We start from the raw sequence: 20,414 nt of genomic DNA, 5'->3' as shown, positions 1-20,414 counted from the left end.
TAGATAATAGACACCCAGACCAAGAGCAAACAAACTTGTTAATCTCACGAATGTTTGCTCGATATGGGAATCGAACCCACAACCCTCAGCGCAAGAGTCAGAGCCGCTAAATACTGCGCCAAAGAGTCGGTCATATTAAATATTATCAGGCCTTCTAAACAGACATTCAAATAGTCCAAGGCTCAAACAAATGGTGCCCCCAATACATTCATCCGTGTAGGGTAACATGACGCGAACTTCTCCAATGTTGACCTTTTATTTACCAATTACTCTTGCCTTTAACAGACGCTACACTGAGATCAAGCAATCAGATTTACCGAGTGCGGTCGCAGCCAAGAAGACCAGAGAATTCCGTTGTCCTCCCAGGGAACAGATGAACGCAATCCTGAGTGAGTCTTTAGAAAATACCATCGTCCTGGTTTTATTATTATTTGTTTTAAGAGTGATTAGAATTCAGAACGGAAATTCAGGATTTTCGTTAGCCGGTTCTAGGATACTACTCTTGTGATGATCATCATTTGTCAAATGTTTATTTCCTTAATAGGTTTCAAACACCTCGAAGATATTGATAAGGAGAACTGTCCTTGTGGCGAAGAACTTATCGCTAGGATGAACGGCTTCCACGAAAGTCTCATGGTACACGTATCTCTGAACGCCCTGCAGGAACCCGATCCTGAGGTATGTCAACCCAGAAAACCTTTCAAGTGTCGTGCAACTGCCCTTAAATGTGTTAAAAATTCAAAAGCATATGAAAATACAGTTTAATGGACGCTGGGCTGCAACCGTCGCCCTTGGACATCACCAAAACCAGAATTACAGTCAAGTCGCCCGTCATGACTCCCGACTTACTTCTTTAAGTACACATGTCACAGTAGAAACACTAGTGTCGATTGATGATGTTGCCGTTTTTTTTTGGATTCCTTAAAGTTTTTTGTGTTGTCTTATGTCTTATGCAAACGAGGAAAGCAACTGTCTGTCATATAACCAGCTTAACTTGCCAATCTTACATGATCATGATACGTGCCCAATTAATAACATCACCCAACCCTATAGTTTGTCAGTATCAAGACAATTGTATGACTTCATTAATCAAGTCTACCAATTAGCCCATAGAACCACGCGAAGGGGATACTACAGAATGTTTTACCATCGATATTCTTTCAGGAGCCCACTGAACCAGAAATAAAGCCGGGGGCCATTAATAAATTATATAGCCTTATAAATACCGTCAAGGAACTAGAAGAGGAACCCAAGGTAAGCCATTTTATTTCAGCAAGAGAACTTAGGGAAAAGCGGACAGATGGTAAGGCTGATTTAAGGGTGTACGCACATGTACCGCTTTTCTACTCCTATTGAGTACAATTCCTGTTACAGAGAAATTGTGTCGTCGACTTAAATACCCGTATAGCCACCACCAAAAAACACATTTTTTTTATTGCTTAGGTGGGTGGACGAGCTCACAGCCCACCTGGTGTTAAATGGTTACTGGAGCCCATAAACATCTACTACGTAAATGCGCCACCCACCTTGAGATATAAGTTCTAAGATCTCAAGTATAGTTAAAACGGCTGCCCCACTCTTCAAACCGAAACGCATTACTGCTTCACGGCAGAAATAGGCAGGGTGGTGGTACCTACCCGTGCGGACTCACAAGAGGTCCTACCACCAGTAAAAAAAATCAGTCAAAAATCTCACGGAGACTTATTGGTGTAACCTGTGATCATCTTCTTTTCGCAGACATTAGAGGAACCAACCAAGAAAACACCGGAGGAACGTTTCCGGAAAGTACTCATCCAGACGATCGTGAATTGGGCGGAGGAATCGCAGATTGAGACTCCGAAGTTAGTCAGGGAGATGTTTAGGTCAGTCAAATGTGTATTCAGTTGTTAACTAAATGTATTTTCATATAACTAGCTTTTATTCATGACCGTATCCACATTGTCAGCGAAAAATATGAGAAGTCTTCCGTGCGAATCCAAATTCCGAATTTTTTTCGTAATAAATGGTAGCCTATCTTAAGGAGTTTTGAGGAATTTCAGTTGGAATACGGACCCTGGTAAGATCGGGAAAAGGCTAGGAAGACGAAGATAAAAGATAACCTACGTCATCACGGTGTGGTCCTGATCGTTCAGTAGTGTTTGTTGGAGGGGGCAGACTTGACTCCCACCATCTCTCCCTGTTCGAAGCCATTCTACTGCAGTCATGGGATTCTCCCACTCTAGTTTTAATTTTGTTGGCCGGTAGGTACAGCTATAGCGACCGAAACTAGCCTTGTTCAATTGCCAAAATTCTTACCCAAATCTGTTCAAAACTCCGTCAGCGGTACTGGATCCAATTTATCAAATTTGCTTTTCAGCCTACTGGTCCGCCAGTACGATGCGGTAGGAGAACTGATCCGAGCTCTCGAAAAGACTTACGTCATCAATGCGAAGACCAAGCAGGACGTGGCCGAGATGTGGGTGGGACTCAGTCAGATCAGAGCCCTGCTCCCGGTGCAAATGAGTCAAGAAGAGGAGGAACTTATGAGGAAAAGGCTTTGGTGAGTCGAAGACTCAAGTTAAAAGATTAAGTTAACTGGAAGTGAACAGATTAATGAAATGTTGGGTATAGGTGGCAACGGATCGGCCGCACTGGAGAGGCCTATGTTCAACTGTGAACAGCTTTAAGCTGAGATGATGATGGTGATGATGAACAGAGTGAAATTAATGTTTGTTTATTAAACTATGTACTTAAATTGGGCTTTTGATGGACTGACTGTGACTTTAAGATAGAGTCATTAACCGCTAGACTATACTGGTGGTGGATGTCTTATGAGTCCACATGGGTAGGTAGGTACCACCACCATGTCTATTTCTGCCGTGAAGCAATAATGCGTTTCGGTTTTAAGGATAGGGCAGCCGTTGTACTATATACAGAGGCCTAGAACTTACATTTCAAAATGGGCGGTGCCATTAACGTAGTACCTATGGGCTCCGTTGACCACTTAACACCAGGTAGGCCGTGATCTTGTTGATACTTCTTAGCAATAAAAAAAGACCATAACGGCAATTTTTGAATAATAATAATATCAATCCATTCGCACCTAAACGATTTGATTCATTTTATTTAACAGGAAACTGGTCAACAACCACACGTTCTTCCAGCATCCAGATCTGATAAGGTTAGTATCTTAGTATGTACCCCTATCTACTCTTTTCTTTGTTAATTTGATCCAAAAATAAGGCAGCCCATTTTATCAAATGTGTACTGACGATCTTAAGTAGCAATGCGCAGGAATATTGCTATTCTGATCTATAGGTCGAAATGTATTTTATTATTTTAACCAATACCAACGATGACATACAGACGGTAGAACCAGCTCGTGTGGACACATGTGACACCCGCCACTAGATATGTGTCGTTCGTTAAATTTTAGAGATTCAGATCAGTACTGACCTGTTGACAAAATGATCCGGTTCGTACGACCCGTTCAGTCGAACGAACGACGTCTAAGCGAGACGGGCGCGGGGCGAGACGCGGCAACCCGAAATGACCCGAATGACCGTCGTACTCGTATGGTTCTTTTCTTCTGATTCGTAGGTTTTGTGTTAAACGAGTCGATTTAGTGAACGACTCATATTTTTTGAAGTGACCCTATCGTTCGCGCGGAATTTGAGACCCGGGTCGTTTGACTCGTTCGTTCGCGAACGACACATATCTACCCGCCACCGGAACAAATATAATGTGTAACAGCAGAACCATAAAGTTGTATGTACTTATTCATAAAAATCACATTTTAACAGCATTCTGCGTTATGTGCTCGATCATGCCACTAGTAGTGAACTTTGTAAAAAAAGCTGATAATAAACATTTGATCGTTTTAACGTGACAGAGTATTGAGGGTACACGAAAACGTGATGGCTGTAATGATGAATACTTTGGGAAGGAGAGCCCAAGCGCAGTCTGATGCTGCACCGAACCAACCGCTAGCCGAGGATACCAAGGAGAAGGTAAGCATTCTGTAAAAAACTTTATTTTTATACTTCCAATAATGAAGGGCTTCATGGCATTGCCTACGCATAAGTTAAATGAATTCATTTATAAATTTATTAATATTTTAAAAGGAAAACCAACAGCTGAACAGTAGAATAGAATAACAATAAATAGAAACAAAAAAGCCAATTAGTGGTCCTCGCCAATAAAAACAAGCTAAATCATTTGCGAAACAAAAGAATTAGCAAAGCAAGAATTAATAACAGTAAAAGAAAAATATGTAAACGAAACTACATTTTTTTTATTGCTTAGATGAGTGGACGAGCTCGCAGCCCACCTGGTGTTAAATGGTTACTGGAGCCCATAAACATCTACTACGTAAATGCGCCACCCACCTTGAGATATAAGTTCTAAGATCTCAAGTATAGTTAAAACGGCTGCCCCACTCTTCAAACCGAAACGCATTACTGCTTCACGGCAGAAATAGGCGGGGTGATGGTACCTACCCGCACGGACTCACAAGAGGCCTTACCACCAGTAATAATAATAACTTTAAACGTACACTTATATATAAATGTTAATTAATATAATTAGCTTTACTCTGTAATCCATACGATCCTCGCGCCAAATTACAATTCCAGACGCGTCACATCTTAACTGGCTTTGTTTTGGAGAGCAATTTATTTTCAAGCGGTATCTTGTATTATTTTGAAAATATTTATAACGTACTAGCTGACCCGGCCGACTTCGTAGTGCCCCAATCGATAAATAAAATACCTAGACTTTTGTATAAAATAAACTTAAAACAAACAAAAGGAATCAGTCTTACGGGGGGGACATCAAAGGAAAAACAAATTTGTTATTTTTATTTAATTCCAATCATTTTCATATTTATCTACCTTTTAAACCTTCTCTGGACTACCACAAATAATTCAAGACCAAAATTAGCCAAATCGATCCTCCCGTTCTCGAGTTTTAGCGAGACTAACGAATAGCAATTAATTTTTATATTCATAACGTATTTTGCCTATTTCTATGCACCCTACAGGACACTTCGCATGAAATGGTGGTGGCCTGTTGTCGATTCCTCTGCTACTTCTGCCGCACCGGTCGCCAGAATCAAAAAGCCATGTTTGATCACTTTGACTTTTTGCTGGAGAACTCCAATATTCTACTGTCGAGACCTTCGTTAAGAGGTTCGACTCCTCTAGATGTTGCCTACTCCAGTTTGATGGAGAACACGGAATTGGCTCTGGCATTGAGGTAAGAAAAAGGATCAGCAATTTCAATGACTCTTTCGAAGTTCGTATTTTTTTATTGATTTGTGGCGTTTAAGAACGCATCTTTTTATGATGCGTAAGCCGGAACGCACGAGAGGTGAAAAAAAGAATATAGTCTGTGACACGGGACCTTTTTACCGCCAAATATTTAAAACGTAAAAATAATTTATAATGTATTAAATAACTAATATAATGTAATTACTTAGAATTGTTTATGCCGCTACAACAATAAAATTTATATTGTTCCAATTGTGGTGTTAATTACATAAAACACGACTTTACGGCGAAATAAAGAAGGGACTCTATATGAGCTCCCTCAGATTGAAACAGTAACTCGGCCTAACTTCTTTTCGATGAAAACACAAAGTGATTTCGTATCTGGCAGCGTTTATGTCTTAACTCATAGTCGAAACCGAATAATTATATATTTAAAACCTTTGAGAAATCAAACATTTTTTTTTAAGATAAACTAATATTTGCACAAATATATCAAAAGTCCTTCTCTTGCTTGTAGGGAGCACTATCTTGAGAAAATAGCGGTATATCTTTCTCGTTGTGGACTACAGAGCAATTCTGAGTTAGTGGAAAAGGGGTATCCAGACCTTGGATGGGATCCGGTAGAAGGCGAGAGGTATTTGGACTTCCTGAGGTTTTGTGTTTGGGTGAGTATTTTAACTTTCTTTCTCTGTAACGTATTTCTTGTGATATTACCTTTGTCCTAGATGCCATACACTATAAAAGGAGACAAGTTGAGTTTATCAATAAATTTCGGGAATGTTCAAAAAAGCTTAAACATTTTTTGAATAATTTGCAACTGACATATACTTTATGGGAAATCAATGCTTCAGGTAAATGGTGAAAGCGTAGAAGAAAACGCCAACTTAGTGATCCGCTTGCTAATCAGGCGGCCGGAGTGTCTTGGCCCGGCCCTTCGGGGAGAAGGCGAAGGTCTACTGAAGGCTATTGTGGACGCGAACAAAATGAGCGAAAGGATCGCAGATAGAAGAAAACTAAGAGAGATAGAACAGGAAGGGGATATTAATGTAAGTATAAATAATACGGCTGAGACAGTCGAGAAAATTCAACCTTAAGGGGGTTTCGGTATTCTTAATCGAAGAGACGCGAGAATCTAAAACCGTGACCATCAATATATGTCGCAGAAGATCGAGTGCATCCATGTTTTAGTCTTCCACGTTTAGTGATCCACGCATTTCTTCACGTCATTTGCCATTAGAAGGCACGCACAGAATAAAATTCATCAGTCTTCGAGTCATTTGGTCACCTGTCAGCTTAAAACAGTTATCTCGTCATGGGAGTTCAGCACAAACCTTGCGACTATCTAGCTGGTTTTGATAAAAAATTTTGGACGTTTCAAACAGTTTGTTATGTTATTGACTTCAATAACGGACTGTGTTGACTTTTCGGCCATATGCTAGTCTTAACTACAGCTGATTGACCAGATCTACATAAAAAAATCAATTTTCCACAGCCATGTAAAACGGATGCTCTATACGGGAGGTTTTTGTCCACTATTAGGTGTGATAGTCCTCAATTACTAGTTTTCGCCATGTCTCTTCACTTAAACCTTGCGTGTGACCAGTTAAAGTAGTCGGTATTCATTACGCCGAACCTGATGTGTCCGGAACCTCCAACGAATAAATCTTACATCACATCAGCTTGACAAAAATCATTACGAATGGTTCGGCCTATTTCAGATCGCACTTTAATGTGAGGACACCAAAAATGAAAATGATTAAGGTATCTTGTAAATAACCACATTACATTGATCAGTTAATGATTGATTAACGAGATGACATTAAATCCTTTTCTGGAAATTTAAGTTAATCGCGACCGAATATTTATTCATTGAAAAAATCTCTTTCAGATAGGGCTATCAGGTCACCGAGAGAAGAGAGTAAATAAGAGATTTATTTATTTGCTTTTATGCTGTGGACATGTAGCTGTTAAATTCTATAGCTTCACTTTCTCTATTCTAACAATCTATCTTGGTACTGTTACGCGCTGGGGTTCGGGATAAATAAAATTTCACCAAAGTACAACTAAAAAACTGTATTCAACACTTAGAACACTTAAACACTTCATAAACACTTTAAAACACTCAATTCGCTTGTTCCGCTTCGCTTCAGGTGATCCGTTTGCTGTTTCGGTTCGAGTAGTTCCGATTGCTGTCTGACTGCGTGCCATCTCTACAACGCTTTTATAGCCGATACCTTATCCCTATAATTATCGAGAATATTCTACGCATCTCTGGTAGTAGTTTCCGCTATCTGTCAATAGATGGCGTTGTATTTCTCGAGCCTTCTAGATCCTTCGATATTCGTTCGACTATTCGGCGATAGATGGCGTTACTCTTACCGGCGTAACAGTACCATTAAATAAGACTTGTTATACGACCAATCAACAATGCATCTCACTCAACAAATTTCTAAATTTTATGAACTATTACTTGTGTGTGGTATGTATGAGTAGGACTATCTGCGATATATTAATGGCATGACTAAAGGTTGCACTCAAAATAAGGAATGAGCTATACTTAAATTTAACTGATCTAAACAAAAAGTACTATTGGAAATTGGAGCTTAAACTTAATGATTTATTAACCACAATGCGGCGACTTGACAATGTGATCTATTTCGTATGTGAATTGCAAAAATAATAATTAATAAGAGATATATCTATAGAGATATAAAAATAACTAGATTTTGTAGTCCTCGTGGCCTAACGGATAAGACGTCCGGTGCATTCGTGTTGAAGCGATGCACCGGTGTTCGAATCCCGCAGGCGGGTACCAATTTTTCTAATGAAATACGTACTCAACAAATGTTCACGATTGACTTCCACGGTAAAGGAATAACAACGTGTAACAAAAATGAAACCCGCAAAAATTATAATTTGCGTAATTACTGGTGGTAGGACCTCTTGTTAGTCCGCGCGGGTGGGTACCACCACCCTGCCTATTTCTGCCGTGAAGCAGTAATGCGTTTCAGTTTGAAGGGTGGGGCAGCCGTTGTAACTATACTTGAGACCTTAGAACTTGTATCTCAAGGTGGGTGGCGCATTTACGTTGTGGATGTCTATGGGCTCCAGTAACCACTTAACACCAGGTGGGCTGTGAGCTCGTCCACCCATCTAAGCAATAAAAAAAATATATAATAATCTCGCAATAGATAATACCAATTTTAGTTCACCCTTTTCTATCACTATTTTTTATTGCTTAGATGGGTGGACGATTTCACAGCCAACCTGGTGTTAAGTGATTACTGGAGCCCATAGACATTTTCTACGTAAATGCGCCACCCACCTGGTGATATTAGTTCTAAGGTCTCAAGTACAGTTACAACGGCTGCCTCATCCTTCAAACCTAATTAAACACTTAAACAAACTTCTTGAATATGGGTGATTTTAACAAATTGCCTTTTTTGCCTACCTATTGCTAGTGACATCGAGAGGTTATGAAAACCGGACGTGCAAGCTCATGGGGCTCAGTCTGAGACTTTACTGACATCTGCTTAAATTACCACCCATTACGTTTAACCGTTTTGATATTTCTCAACTACCCCAGCATTTGGCATTAGTTCAACCAGAAATTGAGATGATTAAATCTACATAGACCCCTATTTAAAAACAAGTGCTGAATGGATTTTTTTTTCAATTTACGTAATCGAAGATCATCTATTTAATAGTTCAGCCATCCACTACCGGAGTCGGACGATGACGAGGATTACATCGATACTGGAGCGGCCATACTTAACTTCTACTGCACGCTGGTCGATCTACTGGGGCGCTGTGCTCCGGATGCGGCAGTAATTGCTCTTGTAAGTACATAAGGGATGCGGCAGTAATTGCTCTTGCAATTACTCAAGATACGAAGTTACGATGACAAAATCCCTAAATAATTTAAACAATTTTGTACAATAATAACCACTTTAACGGCTTAAAGTCGCGCGTTTTTTTTATTATCCTTTATATTATTTGAGACGTTTAGAACACTTTACGATTTGCGTGGTCACAGATGAGTAGATGGATGGATGGATAGAGGATGATAAAGAAACAACAGGAAGGGCCTAATTAAATATGTCCAATGCGTCAAAGAAACCTTTAATTATCATTTTAGGGTAAGAACGAGTCGCTTCGAGCTCGTGCCATTCTGCGCTCCTTGGTACCGCTGGAAGATCTTCAAGGAGTGCTCAGTCTTCGGTTCACCCTCAACAATCCCGCTGCTGGTGAAGAAAGACCCAAGTCCGGTAAGTTTAGAGTTTTTCCGCAAAATCTCCAAAAAAAAAACTCGGTATAAATCGTAACAAAATAACACACACTCAATTGTTAATTAAACTACACGATAACTCATTTACGGTATTTGTCCAACAGACATGCCATCAGGACTAATCCCGGGACACAAGCAGAGCGTCGGACTTTTCTTAGAACGAGTCTACGGCATCGAGACCCAAGAGCTTTTCTACAAGCTTCTCGAAGAAGCTTTCTTGCCGGACTTGAGAGCTGCGACTATGCTAGACAGGGTATGATATCTATCGACGTAGATGAGCAAAGGTCTTATGCGCCTTCATTTCGAGACCATAGATTGATATCTATGTGGTCAACAATGAAACGTGAAGTTGGATCAGTACATAATTCCATTAGAATTTTGTATTTCGACTGTAGAAACCGATCAAGTATTTAAAAAAAAAGAATGAATTGTCTAAAAATTTTCTTAAAGGTACATTTTGATGATTGTCAGCCATGTTGGGAAGGGAGGTTGCCATTATCCCAATGCTTTGCATGTGAACTGGTAATCTCACCACTTCGATAAAGCGACACGACATGAGAATCCTCTCATCGTGGCCGCCGGTAACTACATTCCCGATCCTGCGGAAAGAATGGAAAGCAGTCGACGTCGCCCAAAACACGTCATCTCGGATCCTCCCGATCCACTGACGGTGCTTCTAGGTACTTCAAGCACCGGTCACCGTTCTCGTCGAACCCGTCGCTTGCGACGAAGGGCTCGACGAGTAAATTAACTCTCAGACACAGCCCACTGAGTTTCTCGCCGGATCTTCTCAGTGGGTCGCGTTTCCGATCCGGTGATAGATTCTGCGAAGCACGGCTCTTGCTAGGGTTCGTGTTAGCAACGTCGTCAGGTTTGAGCCCCGTGAGCTCACCTACTAGTTAAGGTTACGCTGGAATAGCCTCTCAAGGCTATCAGCTTAGGTAGGGAAAAAAAAAATTCAACTAGACTCTCAGACACAGCCCACTGAGTTTCTCGTCGGATCTTCTCAGTGGGTCGCGTTGCCGATCCGGTGGTAGATTCTGCGAAGCACGGCTCTTGCTAGGGTTCGTGTTAGCTTAGGTAGAAAAAAAAAAAAAGAAAGGTAATCTCAGTGTGCTGTCTCATAATACTCGTAAAACGCAGCTGTTCATTCTCTGGGTAATCCCTTAACCGCATTTAGCGACACCCACGGGGAGATATTGGAAGGTGTTATTCTTTTTCGAGGCTGACATCACCCGACCAGGTCAACGCCACACGGCCTATGGATCAATGGGCGGAGACCAGTCGTTGTGACGAAGCTCGTGGAGGTTTATGTCGAGCAGTGGACGCATATGGTCTTATTACTGGTGGTAGGATGATCTTGTGAGTTCGCGCGGGTAGGTACCTCCGCCCTGCCTATTTCTGCCGTGAAGCAATAATGCGTTTCGGTTTGAAGGGTGGGGCAGCCTTTGTAACTATACTGAGACCTTAGAACTGATATCTCAAGGTGGATGGCGCATTTACGTCGTAGATGTATATGGGCTCCAGTAACCATTTAACACCAGGTGGATTCAACGATAAAACCTAGAATCTTCGCTTAGTCCAAAGTCTGATCTTCCTATAGAACGACGGCTGCGAATCAGATATGGCGCTGTCAATGAACCGGTACATCGGGAACTCGATCCTCCCGCTGCTGATCAAACACGCCAACTTCTACAACGAAGCTGAGAACTACGCCAGTCTGCTGGACGCCACGCTGCACACAGTGTACAGGTGGGAGGAACTCCTGATATCAGGCTCGTCGAGATCACCGTCCATGATCACAAAGTACAGATCGAAGTCTTAATGACATCACGTCTGCAAAATTGCATAACCTTCCTTGAAATCGGAACGCGTGTTTAGACCTAACCGCATACGTAATACAGTTGGCACTTCATTTAACATCACATTGACGATAGGCAGTGACTTAGCTTTATTCATGGCATTGTTGAAGTCCATGGGCGACGATAACCACGCACCATTAGGTGGGCCGTATATTCGTCTGCTTACAAGGACAATAAAAAATAGAATAGTGCGAGTTATAGCCACTGTGGACCGGGTCTTATAAAAGCTCATAATTAACAACAAGATATTGAGTTTGAATCATAATACAGAATTGAGATTTCGATGCGCTAGTATATTCAATTGCGAAGCAGTTGCCCTTGAGCCGTTACGTCTCGTTCGAAGCTTCTCAGGCAGCTGTTGGCAAAAGCCATCCCTCGGCCCTCCTAGCTGAGCCCGTGTGGCCCACCTGTCCTGATGAAGCCGCAAAGGTCTCCAGTAATCCTGATTTCCAAAAAAAAGAGATTGATTAAGGAATTCCTTGCAATATTGTCTTTGAACTGTCTTCGTGGTCACGGAGGACTGAGATTTGAATATTGTGGCGATCACCGTCTATTTTTATCCAACACCCGAAATCCTATCGAGATGATAAAAATCAAATTAACTGCCAAATCTTAAGATACTTTTAGTTCTTTCTAATTATAAAGAAACCAGATTAAATCGCAAAAATAGTTTTAATTACGTTTGACTTCTTGACTATTCCCATTATGCAGATTATCCAAAAACCGCATGCTGACAAAAGGTCAACGCGAGGCCGTCTCCGACTTCTTGGTGGCTCTGACGTCAGCGATGCAGCCCTCCATGCTGCTAAAACTGCTGAGGAAGCTCACGGTTGACGTCTCGAGACTGTCGGAGTACACCACCGTGGCTCTCAGAGTAAGTTTTTTTTTATTGCTTAGGTGGGTGGACAAGCTCACAGGCCACCTGGTGTTAAGTGGTTACTGGAGCCCATAGACATCTACAACGTAAATGCGCCACCCACCTTGAAACATAAGTTCTAAGGTGTCAGTGTAGTTACAACGGCTGCCCTATCCTTTCGCCCGCGGGATTCGAACACCGTTGCATCGCTAGATACAAATGCACCGGACGTCTTATCCTTTAGACCACGACGACTCTAAGGTTCCTTGAGTTTTCAATAATAATGCTTGGTGACGATAAACTGATATCATTTGAGTGATTTCATCAGAAGCAAATCAACAAGTACGATTAATATCACATCTGGCGTAGTCTTGTAACCACGCCATGGTCTGTTTAAGGAGTAGTGTAGTGGTGGGGCATTCTCTGGTTTCCATAGTTACCACCATCGAATCTGTCACTGTTAGCCAAGATTCAGATGTCAGTCCTGCGTTTCGACGAAGCTTTGTTGCTTGGGGTACTCGTTACCGCTATAGAAGACCCTCTGGTATATTATCCTGGTTCACAGTTTTATTTCTTTCTCAGCTCCTGACGCTGCACTACGAACGTTGCGCCAAGTACTACGGCAGCACTGGTGGACAGGGAATATACGGAGCATCTTCTGATGAGGAGAAGCGTCTCACCATGATGCTCTTCTCTAACATCTTCGATTCGCTCAGCAAGATGGACTACGAACCCGAGCTGTTTGGAAAAGCTTTACCTTGTCTCATCGCTATAGGTGAGTTTTATTAAATCAAAAGTGTTCTTATTCAATTAGACAATTAGTAATGATTTTACTGTTACTACCAATACAGTTTTACCTATGAGAACAACGGGCAAAGTCAGGACTTATAATTTTCAACTATAAGTATGCATGATCACACTTTTCTCCTTTGTCTCCATCTTATCCCACTAAGTGGAGTCGGCATAGTGCATTTTTCCATTCCATTCTCTTCTATCAGCCGTCATCTCAACACTTACTCCTCTCTCTCTAATATCGTCATTCACACACTCCATTCATGTCTTCTTCGGTCGACCTCTTCCCCCTCTACCTTGCACTACCATTTCCATACATCTCCTAGTCACATGTATCTCCTCTCTCATGATCGCAGAAAGGCTGCAATTAAGCTTGTCTAGAACAGGTACACATAAATACTCTTATACTCTGTGCAGTTGTGGTGATGACAATGCGTATCCCCATAACCTTGACCGAGTATTCTATCTGTTGACACGACTTGTTGAGTAGCTGGGGGTGAGCATCCTCTTATTGCTTAAATGAGTGGACGAGCTCACAGCCCACCTGGTATTAAGTGGTTACTGGACATCTGAAATGTAAGGTCTCAGTATAGTACGGCTGCCTCACCCTTCAAACCGAAACGCATTACTGCTTCACGGCAGAAATAGGCGGGGTAGTGGTACCTACCCGCGCGGACTCAGAAGAGGTCCTACCACCAGTAAAAAGTTCTTTCCTGAAATTAAAGTTATTAAAGTTTCTTTCCTGAAATCCTAAATCGCGCTAGCGACAATTTCATGAAAATACTTCATAGATGCTATATATAAATATTTTGAGATTTCTGTCGAGAATACTGATGTTTTTGTACAAGATATTTAAATAATCTTGTTTTTTGACTGGCCTAATCTATGTCGCAATTTTCAGGCTGTGCTCTACCACCAGACTACTCTCTATCGAAGAATTACGACGATGAATTCTATGGAAAGGAGCAAGCATCAGGTACGCATTCTAATTTAAATATACATGCGCAGAGAGAGCATCTCAGTACACTCTTTATGAATAAAATAATTCTAAATAATTTTGCCGTTAAATGTGCCAGTCTATAACATATAAGAAAATAATATCGATAAGAAAACAAGGAACTCATAAATGGATTGTTGATCTTAAGACATCAGTGTCAGTGAAGACATGGTAGATTAGTTGAAATAAATCAATCTTTGTTTAATTAATTGTTCACGACGCATACATAGTCTATGTTTTCTCGGCACAATCGTTCGAATTTCAAGGAAGTTTTCTGTAATAGTACCATTACTTAAGGTACGATAAGGCCCGCAAGCATTTTTTTCTAATCCCTTTTTCGTCAAGTTTTGCCATAGGTCAAGTGGCCTTGTCTATTTTTTCATTGCTCTGCACAAGCCTCTCACGGCCCATCTGATGTGAGACCTTAATCACTATATCTTGAGACATGAAGTAGGACATGCAATTGAAACAGGCCGTATCAGCGCCAAGTTCAATTCCAACAAAACACTCAAAGGTTTCTGTACGGTTTCTGGTGCTATGTAAAGGGTGTAAACTGCCCTTTATTAATAAAACAAGCTAGTTCCAATTTTACTCCGTATATTGTCACAAGTGTCTGACGTGTCGGGTGGGCTATGTACAACTGACTAATGCAAGCGATGTACAAACTGCATACTAACATGTGTCCCTACAGTTTCCTCTAGCGACTTACATTACGTTGATTTTATCACAGTAGGCTCCGACAACCCGCAGTACGATCCCCAGCCGATCAACACCTCATCAGTCGCCCTGAACAACGACTTGAACACGATCGTGCAGAAGTTCTCCGAGCATTACCACGACGCCTGGGCCTCCAGGTAAGCTGGAACACTGGAAAAGTCTCAAAATACTGTCCTTCACACTGATTGTTCCACTATCAACACTGTACTCATCAAAGTTCTTAGTTTCGAATTTTACCCTGTGTGCTCTGGTTCATATTTATATACACCACCCTTACAGACCCAAGTAGAACCTTCCCGAACTTTTCCATCCGACTTGAGACGTTTTTGCCGAAAATGCTCAGTTGCTTCAATTTCATTCATCCACTCTGCCTCTTTGAAACCTATACGGGTAAAAGAAATCTATATCGCTACATCGAAACGAAAGTGCAACAAATCCATAATATGCCCTTATTAATACGACAAAGCGGGTGGAAAGATTCTTCATCGTCCTCCCATTATCCTCCTATGTAGGGTAACATACGTCATCTATACACTAACTCCCATCTCTTTCAAATCCTCTTTCACACAGTCCCGTCAAAGTCTACTTAGTACATTCTCCCTTCATATGACCGCCTACATTAAAACCCGGATAATATTTCGAAATTATTATCTTCATGATAATAAGGTTAAGATAACACATGTTTTACAGGAAAATTGAGAACGGCTGGGTGTACGGCGAGTCCTGGTCAGACAGCCAAAAGACGCATCCACGGCTGAAGCCTTACAACATGCTCAATGACTATGTAAGACTGCGTTGTTTTTCTGTTTTGAAACTTAATAACATCACTATAGAGTCGAATTTCAACTGCGAGTCTGTCGTCGATTAGTACATTACAAATGGGAGAAGGTATTTGTACATTTCTCAGAAGTGTACCGTGATGCTTTAAGGAAATAATCCACGTAAATGTAACGAAGACTTAAGGAAAACGGGAAGCCAATCTGTAATTTTTTTTCGGTATATTTTGTGTTTTACATGTTCAAAGGTTTGTTAACTATTTGGCGTCTGTGAGAGAGCAGAAACGTGGGATAATGAAACCAAAGCCGCTACACATGGCTTCTTAGGTTCAACCAAAAAATTCACTGAGGCCGCTGTAAATAGCCACCGTTTTATACCGTTTCATCCCAATTGATTTCAACCTCAAATGAATCTTAAAAAAGGATGAGCTACGACTTAAGTTAGGATAATAATGGGAATAAAAAATAATTTACAAAAGGACCATTCAGAGGTTGTCGGATTGTTAATAATTATTTTGATTTGAATATTCGTGCCGAAATTCTAGGATACAGGCTCTCTTGTTATTTAAGTCGTATAGAATCCTCCTAAGATGAAATCGTCACATCTTTTCTATTTGATTCGTTTGATCTACCTCCGTTTCTATCAGGCATTGATGCACACCGTCTTGGGATCTCACAATTAAGCGAGATTCATCGTTAAGCACTTCTAACTTGGTTGATCGAGATCCCATACTCTGCACTTAATATATAGTGATAATCGTTGTAGTTACCGATAGTTTCATTGACCAGGAGAAAGAGCGGTACAAAGAACCGGTCCGCGAGTCGCTGAAGGCACTCCTGGCTCTGGGCTGGTCCGTGGAGCACTCCGACGTAGACCTGCCCGCCAACAGCCGCGGCTCTGTGCGGAGACAGTCCAAATCCGGACTGGTGAGTATACTCTAATTAACTTAACCACAATGACTTATCGCAGACTTTAAAACCCCTTTCAAAAATTCATATATCGTCGTTGTCAAACCAAAATCTGCTATGTGCACTTTTTGAGATTTTTACCTTTTGGCCTTTTCGTATAGTTCACAACCCTATCTACCGTACAAAAAAAAACTGTTATGTGTCTATAGCTTTAATATTTATCTCTTAAAAATTCACCTTCATATAAAATTTTATACGAAAATGTTTTTACTCTTTAATTCAAAATGGGAGTTTTTGCATAGCAGATTTTGGTTTGACAGCGACGATATGTCATATTTTTTAAACAAAATATGTTTGTTTAGGTACCGAATATTAATACTAAGTTTTGAAAATGAAAATAAATATTTAGCTTTAGTCAAATGAAGATAAAAGCTCACTTAGCTTAGTACACTGCTAAGGGGATATTGCTAAAGAAACTCTAATGGTGTTTCTAATGTAATTTGAACTTATAGTTTACGATACATGACTACGGAAATATGAAATTTGGATGTGTTAAGCCCAAGTACCTTTGGATGAAACAAATAAATATTACTAAGTGTTTTTTTTGTACAGAAAGAATGATAGACGTTGCAACTTCCCTAGACCAAGAGTTGCTTATGTCATTCTCTTGTCCATAAGCTACAAGCGGACTTGTAAAACCATTGATACCTAAAATGACGAACCAACAAATATCCTGTCGTATTGATTATATCATTTTGCGGTAGGCAGCGGCTTGGCTCTACCCTTGGCATTGCTGAAGTCCATGGGCGACGGTAGCCACTCACCATCAGGTGGGCCGTATGCTCGTCTGCCTAGAAAGACAATAAAAAAAAAAAAGAAGATATACCTGACTTTGTTAGAGACATGTCGTTTTCTAAAATAAAAAAACGCCATACGTGTGTCTATGGTAAATCAATCGGCCATTTTTGAGTGATTGAATAACCAACATCAAACATGTAGCTTGGATTTAGTGTAAATTTTTAATACTGGTGGTAGGACCTCCTGTGAGTCCGCACGGGTAGGTATCACCATCTTGCGTATTTCTGCCGTGAAGCAATAATGCGTTTCGGACTGAAAGGTGGGGCAGCCGTTGTAACTATTGAGACCTTAGAACTTATATCTCAGGGCGGGTGGCGGCATTTACGTTGTAGATGTCTATGGGCTCCGGTAACCACGTAAGACCAAGTTAGGCTGTGAGCTCGTCCACCCCTCTATGCAATAAAAAAAATCAAAAAAAATACAATGCAGATTTTTTTAAATGATAAATTTATTTCCATGTCTACATCCTATTTCAGCGTTCGTCTGAATTACCGGTACGTTTCCAGACATTTTCTATGTCTTATGATGCTCTTTCTATTAATTACACTTTTTCACAAATATTCAATAACCACACTATAAAAATAACATTGTTTGTATTCATTTCTATAGATTGTACTGTTTTAGTTTTAGTTTCACCTAGTTTTGTGTAGCAAGCAATAAATAATTAAATGCCTTTTTTCTTTGTTTACATATTTCTAGCAAAAATTCGGACAAGATAATAATAAAAAAAATGTTAGTTAATTTTCAAGGGTGATGAAATTTTTAAGACACTTCCAATAACTTTTAACTTAGAATGGACTTCTTTTAGGGTAACCAACTTTTCTTAAGTCACGCATCAGTATTGAATTTATACTATTATTTTTGGAATAAAAAAATAAAAATAAACCGCTGTTCTATTAACCCTAGAATAACTTTCTGACTATGACAACATAGAAAAGGGTTACATTTACCAGATAATGTTTTTATTCATAATACTATTGAATTTATTTGACATAATTATAAAAATGTCTAAAGCTATTGGCTTCAAGTTTTAAGAGCATTAGAGGTTTGTATTGAATTAGCGGGGTTAAGAGTTTTTTTGTTATTAGATGTAATATTGCTTTGGAGTTTTGTGCTCTGTGCTGTCCTAAGTTTTAAGTTTCATCATTATAATACACTCTTGCTTCGTTTTTTAAGTTCAACACCTGCTTAAAATACTTATGGAACATCTTGAACTTTAATCATTACTTACTGTTAATTATGAAAGTTTTGGTCCATTTTTTTTTATTAGAACGAGCTTTTTTTGCGTATCTTAATATTCTTAATATTTATTCTTTACTAGCTTTTGCCCACGACTTCGTCCGCGTGGAATAGTTCACAAATAAATATGCAAAATTAAATGTATATTTTTCAATATTTGTGAGAGATTTTCTTAATATTTGTTTCCGTAAGAACCTTGTACAGAGTATTAGAAAACTACAAAAAAAAAATAAGCCAAATCGGTCAAGCCGTTTTCATGTTATGTCGTGACAACGGAAAACGGGTTTCATTTTTATATATATAGATGGCTTCGATGATTGAACGCGTGGATGAGCGATGTCCAGCGATTTATGTAAAGTGGCCACCGTGGTCCATGGACTACATAACGTGAACGCCATCACAGGTGAGACATGACATTGAAATGTCAATTTTATACAAGGGTTATTCTCTCTTCGAATCGGGACACGCGATTGCTTTTCAGATGTTCAAGATGATAGACCTATCTGCTAAATCCAATACGATCTCTACCACCATAAAAAGTCGGTTGACGATCGCAATACACTGAAACAATACGATTCTTTGGAGAACGCTGCCGCCCATTCTCGGAAGAATTCCTTAGTCGCCTTACGAATACACAACACCCAAAACATAAGTACCGAAATGTCCACATTCAAATCCCCTATATTATTATCACAAAAAAAACATCGTCTTCTCGCATTAAAACTGTATAATCTCAAAACTTACTAATTTCACAGGAGAGTGTTTTAAAGGTTTAATATGTAATATTTTACCAGTTACATTATCTGTCTTTTAAAGTAATATAAAATTACATAATTTTACATTTTTAATTTTACACATAATTTTATCTTACTTTACTGTCAAAACATAGGTAAACTAAAACTAAACTACGCTCTTTTGGCAGTATTTATGAGAAAAACACTGGTGATACTAAATGATTCCGCATATTAACTCAATTTCGAATATTTTTGGAAATTGTACACTTTTGATGCGAAAAGACGACATCTTAATTTCATTTTGATTGGTTAGTATTTAAGCCAAGGATCAGACTTTATCCATTTTCTGAATCAATCGTACCTATATTAACAGACTGACTCAGCAACCCCTTTCAACTACAACCCTCACCCCGTGGACATGACGAATCTGACGCTGTCCAGAGAAATGCAGAACATGGCCGAGAGACTGGCCGACAACGCACATGACATCTGGGCTAAGAAGAAAAAAGAGGAACTAGTTACTAATGGAGGTGAAGACGTATTGCCTACAATAGAACTAACAAATTCGCCTAAGAATTGAAGTGTTCTAACTAAAAATTTTAAGAGAATGTGTCTTATACTTTGATCTACTTAGAGACATGTATTCTATCAGAGTATAAAATTAAACAGTTTCTCTTAGTCTAGAAAAAAACAAAAGCACTCTTTTCGTCTCTTTAAAATCAAACGCATAGATTAAAGTGTTTAATTCGAAAAAATTATATTTTTGGCGTTTGCCAAAAAACCAGAATTTTGGATTAAACCACTTCAATCCTAAAGCTGCGATGTATTAATTTATTACTGTTTTCATTTTCCCGTGACATAAATCAATGGTGCGCAAACTTTTTTTCAACAACAACTCCTTCAGTGGATAGAACAATTTTGACGACCCCTAAAGAGTGTGGTGTATTATATAAGTCATATTTTTGTTTTTTCTTTTTTCTTTGCATTTGACATCGGCTAAGATTGGGGGAGGTCTATGCGAAAGCAAAACAATCTTAGCCGATGTCAAAGAGTGTGGTGTATTAAAAGATACTAAATAGACAGAAAAAAAACTGGCAACCCCCACAGAAATCGCGACCCCAAATTTCAATTATTTGA

The 20,414-nt window shown here is 39.8% G+C and overlaps 1 protein-coding gene across 50 annotated transcripts in view; it reads left to right on the top strand.

Moving 5' to 3' along the window:
* RyR (Ryanodine receptor) overlaps window positions 1–20,414 on the top strand; it is a 167,339-nt gene that overhangs the window by 91,507 nt on the left and 55,418 nt on the right. For 24 of the 50 annotated variants that reach the window (XM_089738129.1, XM_089738110.1, XM_089738111.1 and 21 more), the window contains 23 exons: window positions 286–389; window positions 545–678; window positions 1,165–1,254; window positions 1,738–1,862; window positions 2,357–2,539; window positions 3,113–3,160; window positions 3,872–3,989; window positions 5,021–5,235; window positions 5,767–5,914; window positions 6,101–6,295; window positions 7,138–7,167; window positions 8,957–9,088; window positions 9,388–9,517; window positions 9,642–9,790; window positions 11,141–11,289; window positions 12,111–12,273; window positions 12,838–13,030; window positions 13,949–14,023; window positions 14,775–14,898; window positions 15,452–15,545; window positions 16,327–16,464; window positions 17,781–17,798; window positions 19,651–19,807. In XM_089738129.1, the coding sequence (XP_089594255.1) occupies window positions 286–389; window positions 545–678; window positions 1,165–1,254; window positions 1,738–1,862; window positions 2,357–2,539; window positions 3,113–3,160; window positions 3,872–3,989; window positions 5,021–5,235; window positions 5,767–5,914; window positions 6,101–6,295; window positions 7,138–7,167; window positions 8,957–9,088; window positions 9,388–9,517; window positions 9,642–9,790; window positions 11,141–11,289; window positions 12,111–12,273; window positions 12,838–13,030; window positions 13,949–14,023; window positions 14,775–14,898; window positions 15,452–15,545; window positions 16,327–16,464; window positions 17,781–17,798; window positions 19,651–19,807 (2,912 nt within the window). The remainder of the gene's footprint in view (window positions 1–285; window positions 390–544; window positions 679–1,164; window positions 1,255–1,737; window positions 1,863–2,356; window positions 2,540–3,112; window positions 3,161–3,871; window positions 3,990–5,020; window positions 5,236–5,766; window positions 5,915–6,100; window positions 6,296–7,137; window positions 7,168–8,956; window positions 9,089–9,387; window positions 9,518–9,641; window positions 9,791–11,140; window positions 11,290–12,110; window positions 12,274–12,837; window positions 13,031–13,948; window positions 14,024–14,774; window positions 14,899–15,451; window positions 15,546–16,326; window positions 16,465–17,780; window positions 17,799–19,650; window positions 19,808–20,414) is intronic. The other 26 variants (XM_089738141.1, XM_089738143.1, XM_089738152.1 and 23 more) reach the window with 3 other exon arrangements.

This window comes from Bombyx mandarina, chromosome 24 (assembly GCF_030267445.1).
Source record: "Bombyx mandarina strain Sakado chromosome 24, ASM3026744v2".
NCBI classification, from domain to species: domain Eukaryota; kingdom Metazoa; phylum Arthropoda; class Insecta; order Lepidoptera; family Bombycidae; genus Bombyx; species Bombyx mandarina.
Note: the sequence above shows the minus strand (reverse complement) of the source record. Positions and strands in the feature narration are given on the sequence as shown.